Genomic DNA, 18,410 nt, shown 5'->3' with positions numbered 1-18,410 from the left:
CTGAAAGAAGATGTCATTACAACACTGTTATCAAATAAATCTGTACTGCTAAATCAGTTTTCTTGCAGAATGTCATATTAAATGTACATCATATATGCAAATGCAAAAATCATTGCATTCTCAAGATGGAAAATTAATCTTCAGTGTTATCCTTCCTTGGATTAAGTATCAACAATTTGATGGCTCAGAAAATTTAATTCACGTGCTCAGTACAGGAAGCCCAAACTAATTAGAGATAGCCATGGTAAATGGGCCAATCAAAGCTACAAGGTTTTTGTGTCCCAGAAAGACGCCGATCAATGGAGTCTTGAAAAGATGAATTGGTAGAGTCCAGTTCTCCCTTGGTCTTTTAACCCTCCACATTCCTTTTTTTCATTTTGTATACAAATTGTAACTGGCTGATGAGCTTGATTCTGTTTTAAGCCTCTGAGCGTAGTGATAAAAAATCACTTGAATCTTCCAGGCTGACAACCAATTTGAAAATGTGGGCGTTCTTGAAAAATACTCAAAATGAGAGCGTAAATCATCCAAAAGTAAATATATCATACCCACCAGCTAATTTAACACTGTAAGCATAGACACTTGACACCACCCAGCTTTGACTGGATGCATCGAATGTTGCTGATGCTCTGCAGGCAACAGAACCAGTGCAGATGGGGACAGATCTGTGCCCTTTAAACCCCCGTTCTGGATTTACCCACAACCCCATCCATAACACCTCTGCTCTCCTCCCTTTTCTCCCAAATCCTCCACCTCCTTGCCCTGCAAAGATCTCCAGCTGCCTGCCAGCTGGTGCCATGGCAGGCAGGGAGCTGCCTGGGGGCTTGCTGCCTACCAGGCTTGGGCGCTCTGCCATGCCCATGAGCAGCCCGGTGGGGAGGGTGAGGAGGGCTGGGCAGGCAGAAGAAGACATCAGTTGCTCTCTCCTTGGGAGATGTGGCTGAACCCCATGTGAATGGAACCCCAGGAGTTCCAAGGACATGCCAATAGCAGGTCCCATGCCAGGTTGGGGGACCCTTACTTATGTTGACTGCCTCTTTGTCTGCAGTACATGCTGTCCCAGGAGACCATTGAAGCACTACGAAAACCAACCTTTGATGTCTGGCTGTGGGAGCCCAACGAGGTAAGGATGCCACGTTGGCTGGGTTAGCACTCTTTCTGAGAGACAAGAAGGCCAGAAGAGCCCTTTAGGATGGTCTGCAGGGTTTTCCCCCTTCTCTGCCCCTTATTCTCTATGCTTTTTTTTATTTTCGTATCACACCAGAATACAGTACTTTTTCCTAACCAGCGCCAGGTAGATTATGCTGATTATCATATCCTGACTCCTCTATAGTTTTTCTTTAATCTCTTCCTAGTAATGTCCCACAACAACCGGTGCACTATCATTGCTGCCACATGACTTCTCTCACATTGTTTAACCTGAACAAATCGATCCCTAGCAAAGTGTATGCTTAAACATATCATCAATAACCCGGCTTAAATCAATAAAGCAGCGTGCTGCTGTGTGAAGCCAGGCAGAGGTGCAAGCATTGATTCACACCCTTTTAGGCAAGGGGTTTTCTGTGGTATATTCTGAAGAGGCTGCAAAGCTTCGTGTAGAGCCTGTTAGTATTTTCTTACTTTTCTTATTGCTATTGCTATTTTTCTTATTGTTTATTAGTATTATTCATTGTTCATCACCTGTATTGCAGAAGGTTCTGGAAAGCCCACGTGTAAACCTCTGTAGAAACATGAAGGAGAAGGATGTTTCTGTAATGGCCAGCTTATACTGTAAAATTAGATTTAGCAAATACGAGCAAATCTCACTTAGGGAAAACGTAAAGGAGAACAGGACTAAACTAGGATTTTAGCTTTGGATTTTTCCCAAGGGAAAGATTGTGTCATTCTAGCAGCACTCCCAGCAATCACCTTAATTACCTTCTCAATCAGATCTTGTGCATACAAGTGTAATTCCGGCTCAGCACCTGTAGATCAACATGACAAGGAAAAATATCTCAAACCCACCCACAGTAACAGCATATTTCCTTTCAGGATATTTCATCTGGCTGGTAGAGTAACAGAAGAACTCTCTGGTGGCTTTAGCTCCAACTCTCATTCACACAGGCTGGCAGAGCTTCCATTGTGTGGTCCGTGCCAAGCTGAGGCTGGTGCTCTGCAGTTACTGCTCCCTCTCCAGCCCCTTTTCTCTCTGTCGTGGCCATACAACTGCTCAGGCAAAATTACTTGCTCCTTGCTCTCAAATGCCTGTCAGGTCTTTAGAGCAAGAGAGAATTACGACCTGCCAGGTGGACCATAACACTGTTGGGTCATTGTTGTGACTATTAAGAAAGAATAGGGAGACACAAAAACCATTATCCACGGATTCTTGTCTGCTGAGGCATAGTACTTTAGCACAGTAACTCATTTAGAGTACTAGGAAACACTATATGGTGGCATGAACAAGGCTAACAAGAGGGTGCGGAGATTAGACATGCCCTGCAAGGAGGAGTGCTGCTCAGAAATAAGATACTGCACAAACTCTGGTGAGCCAAGCACCATGTGGGTTTATGTCACCCATTTAGCTCTGGTTTATGTTTACAGAGAATATTTTAATTCCATCAATGCTTGTTTAGCAATGAGCATTTGCCCACGTGCTCAATGCAGGGCAGGCAGGCTGTAAACCATAGTCTTCTGTAAGCAAATTACTAACATTGTGCTCTGCAGCATCTCAGCAAACAGAGCTAGGCAGCAAGCTTGTGTTCTTTCCAAACGCCCACTCACTTTCAAGCCTCAGAAAAGGCCGATATTCGAGCTTTTGCTGTTAACCAAGAAAGCTAAAAATGAATATTGAAATTCTCATGTGTTTAGGGGCAGGACCTTTGGGACCCAGAGTCACTCTGCCACTCACCCAAAGCTCTCTTGACAACAGCTGGAGGGAGACAGGCATTTCTGAGGGCAATTCAGCCCTTCTGGATAAAGTTTATGGTCTAGGAAAGCTTTTTCTGAAACTATTGCAAAGCATGTTTTCTTCCTTAGGGACTAGGAGCAAGACAAGGTGTCCTACAGCAAAATGCTGGTCTTGTGATCTGAGCACAATTCAGCTCATGACATTGTCCCTCAAGCCTTGCAGGAAAGTCTCCTTCTTCCTGTTTGGATGACTCAAAACCAGGCCCCTTCTTGCTGCATGAACTATGTATATTCCCGGGATAAATATAAAGTTTCATTAGATGAAATCATTTTTCTGGAGAGTTTTTAAGAGCCTAAATAACAGAAACCTAACTAAAAATGTCTCCAAGGCCATATCTGTGACATTAGACCCAGCACATTAAAACCCATGGATCAGTCTAAGGTCTAAGAACTGCATCTGCTAATGTAATGGCTACATTTCATCCCCTGCAGATTTTGCCTTCAGAAACGGGAATGCAGATGCATAAGCTCCTGAACTCCTGGAAGTCTGTTCATTTCTGACCAGCTGTTAAGTGCCCAGACGTATCCGATTGTCAATACCTTTCTCTTGCAATATTTTCAGACCCAGAAGATTAATCAGGAGCGGTAATGCTAAACTACCTGCACCCCACTTCCTACCACAGAGCAGAAGTTGTCTCAAAAGAGCAGCCCGCCCTTGCATTTCAGCCATTGGAATTCATTGTTATAATTTATAATCCAACCCCATGTGATTCTGTGATTCTGTGATTCTGTCACAAACCTGCTGCGATTCTGTAGTGTTATAACGAGAGATCTTTTGTTAATCAAGAAATTTCAGTTAAGATAGTGGATTTAGGAACTCCAAAGAAGTCATAAAGAAAGAATATATTGACACATATCTAGAATAAACATTTCATTAAGAATCTTTTATTTTCTGCTGTTTTCTATGCATCTAGGGCCTGACCCGTTTCTGTACAGCTAGGGCCTTTGGAGTCAGAGATAAAACTCCCTCTGACTTCAGTGAACATATCCCAGATGAATTAGAAAAATGTCAATACTATTTTGTGAGAAGGAATTGCTATGATACAGATGGATCACAATTACTAAAGAGAGCCGGTGCGTTTCAAAGCCCTGAACAAAACCTATGAAGTCAACAGCAATCTGTCTACTTCAAAAAGCTTTCAGAACCTATCTATCTCCCCTCTTCGATCATGTAATCTTTGAACATCTTTCTTTCATCTTAACAAGAGGGTTCTGCATTTATTAGATGCTTGCAAGGAGGAAATTCACTCTACAATGTGTGGTAAAGTGAAGTGATATTTACCAAGCCAATAACCTATCTGTTCCTGGCTGCAGATGCTGAGTTGTTTGGAACACATGTACCATGATCTTGGGTTGGTAAAAGACTTCAACATCAATCCTATCACGTTAAAGAGGTGGTTGGTAAGTATTTAAAATTACTGATATTTGCAATTTTTCATATTCAAAAATCAATAAACAACCATGGAATTAACTTGACTCACATGAGTATTCCCATTGAAAGCAGTCAGCCTATACAAATTCTTAAAATGTAAGTACTTCAGCAGGAGTTTACATTCTTGTGCTAACAGATGACATCTTTTTAACTGTTTTACCTTTGTTTGCTGAGCTTTCTATTATGGAAAGCAGTTCATTTCTGGTGAATGCTCTTGGTACCTGACACACATGAGACGAGTGTTTTCAGATATGGCCAAAAAAAGCCAGTATATCCAATAATCATTAGGTGTGCTAAATCACAAGGAGTAAAAGAGCAAGGCAGGGAGGAAAAGGAATTGCTGAGAAGTTAAATAACTTCCTTTGCCTTGGTTTTTAGCATTGACCAAGTTGCAGATATGCAAGACATGATAAAGATGAGATCATACCAAAATTACGATGCCTAAAGAAGAAACACTAGAGTATTTAAAAATCAATAAGCTATCAGGTCCAAGGGAGAGCATAAGAAAGAATTTGCTAAAAAGCTGAAGAATATATTGGCATTCTTGAAAAAACCCATCATGTTCCTAGAGAACTATAAATATTTTACCCATTGTTTAAAAAGGATCTAGGGATTGCCTGAAGAATTGTAGTTAGTAAAACTTACATCTCCATCAGACAAACTGATTGAAACAATAATTAAAAACATTATGATGTGAAGTTCCTTATACAGATGTTTCCTAGGATTCCTGTAGCGAAGAATTATATCTCACTAATCTCTTCTAATTACCTGAGGAGTATGGACAGAATAGAGGGAACTGTTTTGCGTGATTGATGTATAATCCCAAAAAGGCCTGAACAAAGTCCCCGTATTCAGAAGGTGGCTAGAAAGCACAAAGCAAAACACTGGATTCATCATATCACGAAGCACAGCAAGAGCAAAAAGCACCTGGGCACCAGCGTATGCAGGGCAGTGACGGTCGCTGCTTGTTGTGCTGCTGCCAGCTGAAGGTGACAAGGCATTAGACTGATCAGAGACTGGAATAAGGGATAAAATGGACCAACGTTACCACGTCTCCATAGAAGGCATAAGGCTTACCTGGAATTTATGCTAGTTAAGGACTGGTTAAGTCTTTTTAGAAAAATGGCATGACTACATTAAAGGAGATATAAAAAAGCGTCAAGACCTAGGAAATCTCTCCCCGAAGAAGGCAGATGAAAAGCTGTTGACCCTAGAAAGCAGCTGAACACAAGAGTTGGGATGAAACCCAATGCAATCAAGGCTAGCCCAGAGTACATAAACCAGAAAATTTCCTCCTCTTGTCTCACAGCCCGAAAACATGGGAAACAAGGTGATATGTCAACACACATCAACATGCCACCCACACGCATTACTGCAGGCAGCTTCCTGTTAGCTTGTAATTTGTTACCACTAGTATTTAAGACAGCCTCTTTCTGAACAACAAGGCGAGTTTGTTATGTGTTTTCTACAAGGGTAAGACAGGGCGAGATATCCTTTCTGAAACATTAGCTTCAGAGAAAGAAAGATGATTAAAAAAAGCCCCAGGGACTCTGCTTCAAACTATGATACTTCCCCAGGCACAGTATGGGCACCAGTTTGAACTTAAGTGGGTGAGAAAAAGCCATCTCATGCTTATGCTTACTTTCTTGCTTCCACATCCACTGGCCACAGAAATGTTCCAGAAAGGGGAGGAAAAGATGACTAATACAACCCAGTCACTCCAGTCCTTCAGTTCTCTGAGTCAGGAGTCCCCTGGGATGCTCTGGGCTCCACTGCTGGATGTATACACTACATCCATGCAGTGTTGTACAGTGCCTGGCCATGACCACGGTGTCCAAGGGGAAGCTGTGAGATACTACCCACCATCTGTGAGCCTGGCTGTCAACCATATTGTCCCAGTAGTTATTCATTTTAAAATAATGTAATATATTTCTAAAGTCCTTGCTGCAGAATAATCTGAACAGCTTTTGCAATTAAGCCCCCAAATATTGAAAAAGCATCGAAAATCCATAGTTCTTTTGACCTCATCCGGAACTTTGAGGCTTCCTAGAAGTCAGGTCCCAGGCTGAAGGGTTTGATCCTGAGGGGGCTTGAGGACTTTTGAAGTAAATTCACTATTTACCTGGAGAAGGGCACACAAATTCCATCCATGTCCTTAATTCAGGCTCAGTAATCGAAGCATGTGCATAAGTGCTCTCTTGGGTGCAGGCTATGGAGGATTCAGTAGAAGGGGTCCAGTAGTGCTGCTGATGCTTGACTGGTTTGTGCAGGACAGGATACCAAAGGCTGTCCAGTGTGTTGGAAGAATGACTGTGGCATGTGTTAACTCAGCTGTGCCAGCTTCATACAGCTAGCCCAGCTGACAGTAGTGAGGACACATGGAAAGACAAGCTTCTGTAACGAGGGCACACAGCCAGGTTCTGTAGAAAATTAAACCACACAAAAATCACTCCCATGTGCCTATATGGCTAAATCTCTCCCGTGCTACCTGGCATAGGAAATCCACACAGGTATGCTACTGCGTGTGCATTCACATCTTCCCTTTGCCAAGCAACACATCCCAAAGTGCCACCTCTGAGCATCTGCAAATGAAATAACAGCTACTTTTCAGCCTTGAGGATTTCAAAGCTGCAATTTGCATTCAGTGAGAGAGGGGAGCGGGGATGTGTTTCGTATCTTTAGTAACATGGAGTCTTTACACAACTCAAAGTCACTGCTTAACTACCACATGGTTTGAAATACAAATTCAGGATGAAAGCACAGAATTGTATCTCAAGACTGAGACACACTTGCAGCTGTGCTGGGATGTTTACCCATTGCTAGCTGGTATGAGAGAGAAGTTGCTATGAGCTTTACCTGCTGATAATTTCTTAGAAGGCAGTAATCTCTTGCCCTCCCCCAGGAAGGCAGAGAGTGTCAGAGGGCCTTATGATGCCACTTTGTCCTAGCAGAAAATAATAGTGGGCTCCATAGGACTCCTGTAGCGATTCCTGCAGTGCTTCCAGGGAGACTGGGAAGCGTATGTAATCATGTTTTTGTAAAAAGAGCTCTCCTGTCTCTGACTGTTTCACTCCCTCTCTCTGCAGCTGTGTATTCATGACAATTACAGAAACAACCCCTTTCATAACTTCCGGCACTGCTTCTGTGTGACCCAGATGATGTACAGCATGATCTCACTCTGCAGCCTCCAGGTATGTCCCCAGCTCGGTAGTGTCACTCCATTTCCATCACGGGGCACATGTTCATCCACTGGGCACCGTAATATCTGTGCCACTTTTCTTGCAAAACAGGCCACCAGCTTTGTGGCAAGTGATGAGCTTTGCAGTGGCTGCACATGTTCAGTGCCTGGGGAAGTTGCATTTCCACCTCTGGCTGCCTGCTCAGCCATCCCATCTCAGACCCCAAGCACCTTCCCAGCTTTCTGAGATTGCTGGGAAGCCACCTTCACCTCCTCGGTATCCCATATTTGTGCACTGGAGGTCTTTTGACACTCCGATAGCATGAAACATCCATGAATCAGACCCAAAAGCCTACTGAATTGTGGTCTGTGCATATGGTCCTCATCTGTGACACAATATATTCCCATAAGAGGTTTTCTCCAAACGTGGGCTTGCACCTGGGTGAACTACTGCAAATAATGCCTTACATGTACTGTACAGAAGATTCATATTTGACTTGTACTTTGTCCAAAACTATAGGCATCATCTATTTTCATTGACTGGATAACCTGTGTTTATATATTAATTTCATTTCTGTACAAACCAGTACAAACCAGACTTCATTCAGTTAAAAAAATGCTTTCTTCTCCATAGTTGAACATCTCAGTTACTATTTCAATTTTCTTGCCAATAAAACTATGAAGAAAAACTTGCTTTAATGGAAGTTTATCCTACTCAGAAGCTGTGGGAACCCAAAACTTAATTTTTCTCACTCTTTTCATAACTTTAGTTAATGCAGACTGCAATGGCGACTAAGCTATCTTTCAACCCTCCCTTAACTAATCAGGATGTTCAAATGACTTGTAAGAGACTGTACTCAGTGCTTTTATGTGATCTCTGCAGTAATAGCAAGTTTCAAGCAAATTGCCTCCTCTGAGCTGCCGTTATTTAATACAACAGAGGCAAATCTGAGTCATTTTTACTGGAAGGCAGAATTCTCTGTCTTGACTGAAGTAAATTGATCTATGAAAAAATACTTAATTTTGCTCAGATTTGCATTCTCTAAAAAGTAAATGTGGGTGGTTTTTTCCTGTCCTTTCATTTATGGGGGTAGAGGAAGTAGAAATTGTAATGCTACATTAATGTTTTGTATTTTATAGGAGAAATTTTCCCAAATTGACATCTTGATTCTCATGACTGCGGCAGTATGCCATGACTTGGACCATCCGGGCTACAACAATACGTAAGTCTGTCTCTTGCTTTGCCTTCCTTTAAAATATATTAGGAAGTTAATACCAGCTGGCATTTTTTGGTAGATCAGGTTCTCCTTCTCATAGCTTGAGCTGGCCATGACCTTCCCCGAGGCCCTGCTGTTCACTCACATGTGGACCAAGGCAGAGCTTCATGCAGAAAACTCAGCTCTGGGTTGGGGTTGCCAGCTGTCCTTGGCTCTGTAAGGAAAATGCTTTTTCATATTTCTATTGCAACATTTCCCCCCGCTCCTGAGAAAACAAGGTAAAATGTTTTACGTTTTATGCTGAGCTCCTGAGAAAACAAGGTAAAATGTTTTACAGCTGGGAGGGCATAAATGATTACAGTTCCATTGACTGAAATGGAATAATTACACTAAAATGCAAAGAGTGATTTAACTTGCACATTACTTCATGATTATAAATCATGAAATGCATATTATTCTATTTATTATCATGTGAGTAAATTAGAATTGTTGACCCATGAACACTTCTTTGTGCATGTATGTGTTTGTGAAAAAGAGAGAGAATCTAATTTATTTGTAGCCTTTCACTAAACAAGGGCAGAACCAAATTCTGACTGGGATCACTGAAAATCTCTCTGTTGACCTGTTGACATTAGTGGGGGTTGAATGAAGCCCAGACAGTTCCTTCTGTGTTTGTTCTATGTCATTTTAAGCTACAGAGACTTTTTAATTTTTTTTTTTTTTAAATACCTACAGGAGAATAGTGCCTGAGATGATATTAAAGTAATAGCTATCTTCTCTAAAACTCTGATTTAGCATTAACAATCATAAGCCAAACTGCAGCTAATTGAATAAATATTGAAAAGAATGTAAATAAAAATAAGCAGCATGGTTTAGAGCAGCTGGTGTGTGTCTGCAGGAGCTCTCATTGTTTTTCTTCACATCAGCTATCAGATAAACGCACGGACTGAGCTTGCGGTACGCTACAATGACATCTCCCCACTGGAGAACCACCACTGTGCTGTAGCTTTCCAGATCATTTCCCAACCAGAATACAACATTTTCTCCAATGTCAACCAGGACCAATTCAAACAGATAAGACAGGTATGAATGCTGCTCCCATCTGTGTGGTACAAACTGTTCCTGAAGATGTAAACACGCACAGACTTCCCTGCTGTACAATGCAAGTGAATCATTCTCCCTAGAGGGTAGGACTGAAAAAGCCCCTCACACTGGAAGGATCCAAGAGGGATTCTTGGAAAATTTCCACCGCAGCACTCCCTGGAATGTCTTGCTGAGAAATAATGAGTACATCCTGACTATTAAAGCCTATGACATTTTTGGGGTTGATATTTATATTATTGAAGGAACCAATTAGCTCTGACTGGGAAAGGATTAAGCTCTCATGGCAAAAGTTTATGCTTTAAGAGAACATTGTATTAATTTTAAGAGGGGCTTCAAAATGGGAAAAGATTTACAACCACAGAGCACTGTACTTTTGGAAGAGGCTCTGGTGGACTGGGAGTCATCACAGTTATCTCTGAGACAGTGAATAATGCTACAACTCCTACTAGAGCGCTAACAGCCAAAATTCGGTCTTAGTTCCACATTATGCCTTCCTTACACACCAAATGAAAAAGCAGACCAATGTAAGGACTCGGATACTGGTCTGGTTGGAGTTACTGGTTCTGCCAGTGCATGGGAAGGCAGCATGGACCCAAAATGGATAGATCTGTATGAAAACCCACAACTTTAATTTAACCACATGTTTTCCCGTCATAAACTCTGCCTAGCAGGAGAATACAGAGCCCCTAACAGATTGGCTGCATCTGGGAATTTCAAAGCCCTTAATCCAGGGAGGATAAGCACAGAGGATATGCACATCTACTGATCTTTGTCTCTTCTTAGGGTCACTAAGAGTCAGCAGCAAAACCTATAGTGATTTCAAAGGAGCCAAAATGGATCTTGGCAAATGGAGTGTAGCTTTTAACATCCTGTTGTACAGTTTGTTTTTCCACAAATAGTCAATCAGAAAGGAAAAACCTCAGTGTCTCTGGAATATCACATGAGTTTTACAGATCAATCCAACCATGATTTTAATATACTGTGAACTCTTTATAAGCCTCTTTCAGTTTGCTTGGCAGTTTCAAGTCAGAGACTTCCCCTTTCAGTGTTAACAATGTAATGCATCTGAGGTTTTTCTGTGTAAGAAAGACCTTACTTTGCTCTGCAATAGTAGACTTTGTAAAGAATGTCAAGTTAATATGTGAACATGTTTTCTTTGCTAGGGAATAATTACGTTAATCCTGGCTACAGACATGGCGAGACATGCAGAAATACTGGACTCTTTCAAGGAAAAAATGGAAAATTTTGATTACTCAAATGAAGAACACATGACTTGTGTAAGGAGGATTTGTAGATTATTATTTTTCTGTGCATAGTGGGAAAGCTTGTAGATTAACATTTATTTGCTTAAAAAACAAGATTCAATATACATTATCAAAAATTAATCCTTCCTACATACTCTGCCCCACCAAAAAGAATTGAAACTTGGAAGTACTCTATATAAAGGAGATTATAGTTTTAGAACCAGTTTTAGAAATCCTCGAGTCCCATTGAGAAAAAAAATAAATTTACTCTGTCAGGATACAAATTCTTATTGTCCATTGCTGTGGGGCAGAAGGTATTCACAAGAGTACAAACCCTAGTCTCCTCTGCTTCCCAATCCAGTCGTTTTTGACATCCAGGGAAGCCTCTCTCCAGCTGCCCCTGAGTGCTCCACAAACAACTTCATGGTCATTTGTGGCTGAATCTCTTCATGCAGCAGATAAGCGCGTGTCCCTGTGACACATCCCAGTGCAACAGACAGGGGAACGGAGGCAGAGAGGGGATAAGTCATTTACACAGAGTAGCTGAGAGAGTGGAAAAGAATCCAGACCATGCAAGACCTCTGATTTAATCCTAAAACTCTCCTTTCTGTTTGAAAACATTGCCTCCCTTTGAATTTTAAAGACACGGGTTCTGGATAGGGGAAAAAGGTTTGGTGATAAAGTGCAGTATTTTCTGGATAGGGGAAAAAGGTTTGGTGATAAGGCTGCAGTATTAAAGTATTATCCTCTTTCAGCTAAAGATGGTACTGATAAAATGCTGCGATATCTCCAATGAAGTCCGCCCAATGGAAGTAGCGGAGCCCTGGGTAGATTGCTTACTAGAGGAATATTTTATGCAGGTAAGAATGAGGGAGAAATGCGGTTCCACAAATTGCTGCTCTTCCTGAATCCCACCTCAGCTGCAGGTGCTCTGCTGTCTTGATGGCCCAGTCTAGCTCGAGGTTGGAAAGGCTTCTTTCACTGAAAGTGAGAAAAGCTGTTCGGAAAACAAGTGAATGCAGTTTTTTGCAGAAGTAATTTGCAGATGAAAGACAATAGCAACCTAGAAATCCTAATGCTAGCAGACTGCAGCTTGTTCTCTGTAAAGAGGCTGCTTTTCAAGCTTTTTTGATATATAAATGATTTTTGAGTCAAAAGGGCAAGAACGGTGGCAAGAGAAAGTTGTCAAGTAAATGATATCAAATATCACACAGGAACTAGTTAAGACAATTTTCACTGTGTGTGAACACTTGCCTAAAGAGAAAGCAGACGACTTGCTGAGGTGTGCAAAGTCAGACTTTTAGCTCCCCAGAGCATCGCTCCTCACTGGATTCCCAGCTGGACACAGTTTCTGATTGCTTAAAAAAGGATCTCTGGAAGAGCAGCCCTCAGTGGCCTCCAGCACATGGGCTCCTGAGCGGTGTGTACGTGCTGCACCAGTGGGATCTCAAGGGGCACACACTTGCAGTGCTCTGAGGAGGAGATGCCAGAGCTTTCTTGTGTGTTCTGTCTATACATTGATAGAGTGCATGCTGAGGAGAGCTTCTCCCAAGAGACAGACATCTCAGACGATCTGTCAGAAACACTCCTCGCTCACTGCATCTGCAGCTTTTTACTCAAAATTACGATATCTGTGTGCCTTACTGTTTTGGCCACCCAACAAAAGCACTATGTGCCGAAAGACCCAATAATTGAGACTGAGAATCTGCTACAGGATACCTTTTTTGCACCCACAGTCTGTGACCTCCTTGTACATGAACCCACATAGAAACAGCGAGTCAACTAGGTAAACTCATTGGAGTCAATGGAACTGTTCTCCATTGACCTAGCCAGCCAGAACTAGTTCTAATCATTAATAAAGAAGGATATGTAATTTCTAGTTCAGTAGCTGAAAATAATCACTCTCTGGAGAGTGATGAGGAAATCAAAGACCTGTTCCTTCTGTTCCAGAGCTGCATAAGCTATTGCCACCTTTCTCAATGCTCAATATTTTACCTCACAAGTCCCATGGGTTTGCAAAGGGAACCAGGTGGCCTCGTTGTCCTGTAAAGCCTGGAGAGGAATGTTTTCATGCCAGTACTGTGTAGATGTAACGGAACAGAGTTCTCTTTATTCAGATGCTTGCTCTCAACAAAACAGGATATATTGGCCCGAGGGGAGCATATTGCTATTCTGTGCTATCTTCAGACACCACTGAGACCTGTGTCTGAAGGCTACTGCTCTTTAGCTGGTGATCTACTTGGTACATGGCTCTCCTCACAGGCTTCTAACTGAGATATTAATATTTATTAACTCTGGGTTTGTTCCAGAGCGACAGAGAAAAATCTGAGGGGCTTCCAGTGGCACCATTCATGGACCGCGATAAAGTGACCAAGCCGACAGCACAGATCGGCTTCCTGAAGTTCGTTCTCATTCCCATGTTTGAAACAGTAACAAAGGTAAGTCACCCAAGGCCACAAGCAGAAGGAGGGACATGCAGAGCTTCAGTGTTTGCTCTGACAGGTGTTAACCAGGGAAATGGGGATATACAGTTCACATCCTGTCTTTGTCCCCTTTTCTAGTCTGTGCAAGTTGATGAATACAAAAGGAAACATTGATACTCTCTCTTTTTTTCACCTAGCTATTCCCAGAAGTGGAGGAGGTGATGCTCCAGCCCCTTTGGGGTTCTCTGTAAAGAGGCTGCTTTTCAAGCTTTTTTGATATATAAATGATTTTTGAGTCAAAAGGGCAAGAACGGTGGCAAGAGAAAGTTGTCAAGTAAATGATATCAAATATCACACAGGAACTAGTTAAGACAATTTTCACTGTGTGTGAACACTTGCCTAAAGAGAAAGCAGACGACTTGCTGAGGTGTGCAAAGTCAGACTTTTAGCTCCCCAGAGCATCGCTCCTCACTGGATTCCCAGCTGGACACAGTTTCTGATTGCTTAAAAAAGGATCTCTGGAAGAGCAGCCCTCAGTGGCCTCCAGCACATGGGCTCCTGAGCGGTGTGTACGTGCTGCACCAGTGGGATCTCAAGGGGCACACACTTGCAGTGCTCTGAGGAGGAGATGCCAGAGCTTTCTTGTGTGTTCTGTCTATACGTTGATAGAGTGCACGCTGAGAAGGGGCCAGAGCTTTCTTGTGTGTTCTGTCTATACATTGATAGAGTGCATGCTGAGGAGAGCTTCTCCCAAGAGACAGACATCTCAGACGATCTGTCAGAAACACTCCTCGCTCACTGCATCTGCAGCTTTTTACTCAAAATTACGATATCTGTGTGCCTTACTGTTTTGGCCACCCAACAAAAGCACTATGTGCCGAAAGACCCAATAATTGAGACTGAGAATCTGCTACAGGATACCTTTTTTGCACCCACAGTCTGTGACCTCCTTGCACATGAACCCACATAGAAACAGCGAGTCAACTAGGTAAACTCATTGGAGTCAATGGAACTGTTCTCCATTGACCTAGCCAGCCAGAACTAGTTCTAATCATTAATAAAGAAGGATATGTAATTTCTAGTTCAGTAGCTGAAAATAATCACTCTCTGGAGAGTGATGAGGAAATCAAAGACCTGTTCCTTCTGTTCCAGAGCTGCATAAGCTATTGCCACCTTTCTCAATGCTCAATATTTTACCTCACAAGTCCCATGGGTTTGCAAAGGGAACCAGGTGGCCTCGTTGTCCTGTAAAGCCTGGAGAGGAATGTTTTCATGCCAGTACTGTGTAGATGTAACGGAACAGAGTTCTCTTTATTCAGATGCTTGCTCTCAACAAAACAGGATATATTGGCCCGAGGGGAGCATATTGCTATTCTGTGCTATCTTCAGACACCACTGAGACCTGTGTCTGAAGGCTACTGCTCTTTAGCTGGTGATCTACTTGGTACATGGCTCTCCTCACAGGCTTCTAACTGAGATATTAATATTTATTAACTCTGGGTTTGTTCCAGAGCGACAGAGAAAAATCTGAGGGGCTTCCAGTGGCACCATTCATGGACCGCGATAAAGTGACCAAGCCGACAGCACAGATCGGCTTCCTGAAGTTCGTTCTCATTCCCATGTTTGAAACAGTAACAAAGGTAAGTCACCCAAGGCCACAAGCAGAAGGAGGGACATGCAGAGCTTCAGTGTTTGCTCTGACAGGTGTTAACCAGGGAAATGGGGATATACAGTTCACATCCTGTCTTTGTCCCCTTTTCTAGTCTGTGCAAGTTGATGAATACAAAAGGAAACATTGATACTCTCTCTTTTTTTCACCTAGCTATTCCCAGAAGTGGAGGAGGTGATGCTCCAGCCCCTTTGGGAATCCAGGGACCGCTATGAGGAATTAAAGCAGATAGATGATGCAATGAAAGAGGTAAGCTCTAAATCTCCCTTTGATAAAGCAAGTTTTTTGATTGAATAAGTCAAACATTATAATTTAATAAAACCCTAATTCTGAAACAGTAGGAACGCTTATGGCATAATCATAATCATGAGAAAAGCATTCATTACACCTGGCTGGAGAAAGTAAGTCCGCAAAAGACCATGCCCATGCAGAGTCAACCAGGCACCACACAAGTACGGCTTCCAAGAGAGGGACCTTAAGACAAACCCCAGAGATAACCACCCGAGGGGAGTGTGTTAGCAAATAACTTCTTCCCCGAGCGAGCTGCCTTCCCTTGGGACGGAGTTAAACTGAGCTAGACTGGAGGGAAATGTCCTGGGGTTGGGCAGGTCAAGGCACTGCACCACCAATGCATGTTTGTTTTCTGGGAAGAAACTCCCACTCATGTGCCTATCATCAAGGATGTGCTTGAAAATTTATGAGGAATCACCCCCTAACACACAGCACCCAGTAGGTTTAAACACACGACCAACAAAATCATTTCCTGGCCCAGGCTGAGTGGGCACCTCCTTTACAGAGTGTCACTCATTTTGACATGTGAGGCTCAGGGGAGGTAGGATATACATGTAATGCAATCATGTCTACTCTCTCTGGCCACATCTGTGTTGCCTGACAGGGCAGAGACCGAGCCCAGGCCCTGGACACAGGTGCCCCACACCTGCAGTGCAGCAGCCAGCATGCCAACCTGGCTCCTGCAGCAGCCTGTGACACTGGGCCTGCACACCTTCCTTGCAGGCCAAGGCAGATGACAAAAACCTACCCAGATGGCATCACAGTGCAGGGGTTTTCTGACATGAACAAATTTATCACAGAGACTGGATACTGTCAGTCACTCTGTCATTAAAATAAATTGGGAAGTGCCCTGGAGCACTAGTTCTGCTGATGTTGTTTGATAGGTGGGAAACGAAGGTTCGTTCACTTGATCATCCCTGGCTGGATGCTCCCACCTCCTCCCAAGTGCTTTGGAGGAAAAGCCCCTCAGCAGCACAAATACTAAGGCTGGTTAATCAAAAAGCACGTGCTTTGAGGGCACTAAGTTACAAAGGAGAAGAAAGTCTTTTAGGCATTCTTCAGTTTAGAGTGGAGCATTTCTCAAAGGATGGGAGAAGAACTCAAATATGACTGCCAGACTTTCTGAGTCCTATTCATCTTTCAAGTTGAGCTGAGATTTTACTTCTGGTTTACAGAAGCTGTCAAAACAGAAATTTTATCCAAACTAATGGAGCTTTAATTATGCTATATTGGCATAAAAGTTCTTCAGAAAACAGGAGATGCCTGAATTCATAAATATCCTGAAACAGCAGGAGTTGGTTAATAATCTGAGAGCCTAGCACGGCTGAGGATGAGAAAGTCTGAGTGCTGTTTACTCAGGACACACATCCAGGGCTGTTTAGATGAAAAGGTGCCTGTGATATACCAAGCTGCTGCCTGCTATTTCCTGGGAAAAGCTGCACAAGCCTTGCGCAGAGATGAGCGAGCAGCAGCAGTGGAAAGCAGCATGGTGGGAGTTTGGGGTATTAATCCTGCTTTGCTCTTCGTTTCAGTTGCAGAAAAAGAAAAGTGAAAGTCTGACCACCAGCAGTACCGAAAAGTGAGGCAAAAACCTCTTGGAGCAAAACATAAGCCCTAAGGTTATTCTTCTTTTCGAGAAATGCTGTATTTGCCAAACAGACGTGGTGGGAGGATGTGTGTGGCGAGGTGGTGGCAGGAACGGATGCCCTGCCTGCCTGCCTGCCTGCCCGGGCACCTTGTCTACAGCCTGCAACCTGCTCCCAGAGGCCCTACTGCCCTTGGGCACCGAGGACTCCCCTCACTCTGTCATGCCCATTGCAGCCCCCCCCTCGGCAGGACTTGACCCTGTGGACATTGCACAGGCTGCTGCATGGCTCAAACCTTCAGCAGATTTGCCTTTTTGGTGACCACACTGACTACAGTCTGTAGAGACAAAGTGGAGTTTAGCTAAGGAGCCTTTTCTAGGAATTGATCCACTGGCATCCAAAAGCAAAAGAAAAAGTTGTTTTAGCCAAGATACTATATATATATGTGTACAGCAGTATGCTAATTACAGCATAGCTTAACAGATGCTTATATTCTGACCGGGGTCCTGGCATATATTTTTGTTTGCCTAGTAGGCCCTAGTGACACATTTCTCTGTATTATCCTCTGAATTTTATAGTCTTCACAGTACATGCAGAAGCCCAGCATAGTGGATGCAATTTTTTTGTTTTGTTTTTTACACTAGAAGAAATCAGAAGAAACCTTGGTGAGTTTGCAGGTTCGCTTTGTGGCCTGGTGCAGCTAGATGTCACAAGGTCTTTCAGCACGAGCGAAGAAGGGATCACAAAGCTGAAACCACTGTGCAAGCATATTTTTATGCTCATGGATGCAAAAAACAAGAAAAACCCTCAAAGATGTATAGAATTTTTTTTTTTACTTCTAAACTGATCCACTAAATAATATATTCTTCTAGAGAAATGGGTGTTTGTGCTTGTTTTCTTTTGCGTATGCGTTCACGTGAGAGCTGACTCTGTTCCTAATGGCAAATGCTTTCATAATGAATACAAGGTAAGGGGCTGCAGAGGAAAGGGGAGGGTCAGTTCTGCTTAAGAGGAGAAGCTTTATGACTCTTTTTATGACATACTTGCATCATAAGCTCAACTGAAAGAGCTTGACTTCCCTTGATGACTTAGTAAAGGCTGGGAGCCGAGCTCTGCCCAGAGGTGCAGTGGTGCAAGCAGGCAGCAGGCAATGCTGGGTTGCACTCCTGCGGAGGGGAGGCCAGCAGAAATCCCCTCAAGGCGTGCAACTGGTGGAGCATCGTGCATGTTGCTCCAGTCCTCCTTGGCTCAGTTCCCGGGGCTGCCACGTTGGCTTTGCTTGGTGTGTCAGCAATCAGGGTAACACTCATGCTGTGCCCC

The 18,410-nt window shown here is 43.1% G+C and overlaps 1 protein-coding gene across 5 annotated transcripts in view; it reads left to right on the top strand.

Moving 5' to 3' along the window:
• The window catches only part of PDE9A (phosphodiesterase 9A), a 54,657-nt gene extending 36,721 nt beyond the window's left edge, over positions 1-17,936 (top strand). For all 5 annotated transcript variants that reach the window (XM_014938275.1, XM_014938280.1, XM_014938277.1 and 2 more), the window contains 10 exons: positions 1,049-1,123; positions 4,261-4,347; positions 7,465-7,569; positions 8,697-8,779; positions 9,700-9,856; positions 11,041-11,154; positions 11,877-11,981; positions 13,431-13,559; positions 15,367-15,462; positions 17,037-17,936. In XM_014938275.1, coding sequence (XP_014793761.1) covers positions 1,049-1,123; positions 4,261-4,347; positions 7,465-7,569; positions 8,697-8,779; positions 9,700-9,856; positions 11,041-11,154; positions 11,877-11,981; positions 13,431-13,559; positions 15,367-15,462; positions 17,037-17,087 — 1,002 coding nt within the window. In that variant the 3' untranslated portion in view covers positions 17,088-17,936. The remainder of the gene's footprint in view (positions 1-1,048; positions 1,124-4,260; positions 4,348-7,464; positions 7,570-8,696; positions 8,780-9,699; positions 9,857-11,040; positions 11,155-11,876; positions 11,982-13,430; positions 13,560-15,366; positions 15,463-17,036) is intronic.
• The last annotated feature ends 474 nt before the right edge of the window (positions 17,937-18,410 follow it).

This window comes from Calidris pugnax, unplaced genomic scaffold (assembly GCF_001431845.1).
Source record: "Calidris pugnax isolate Ruff unplaced genomic scaffold, ASM143184v1 scaffold25, whole genome shotgun sequence".
In the NCBI taxonomy this organism is placed as follows: Eukaryota; Metazoa; Chordata; class Aves; order Charadriiformes; family Scolopacidae; genus Calidris; species Calidris pugnax.
This window is presented reverse-complemented; position numbering and strand designations above follow the sequence as displayed.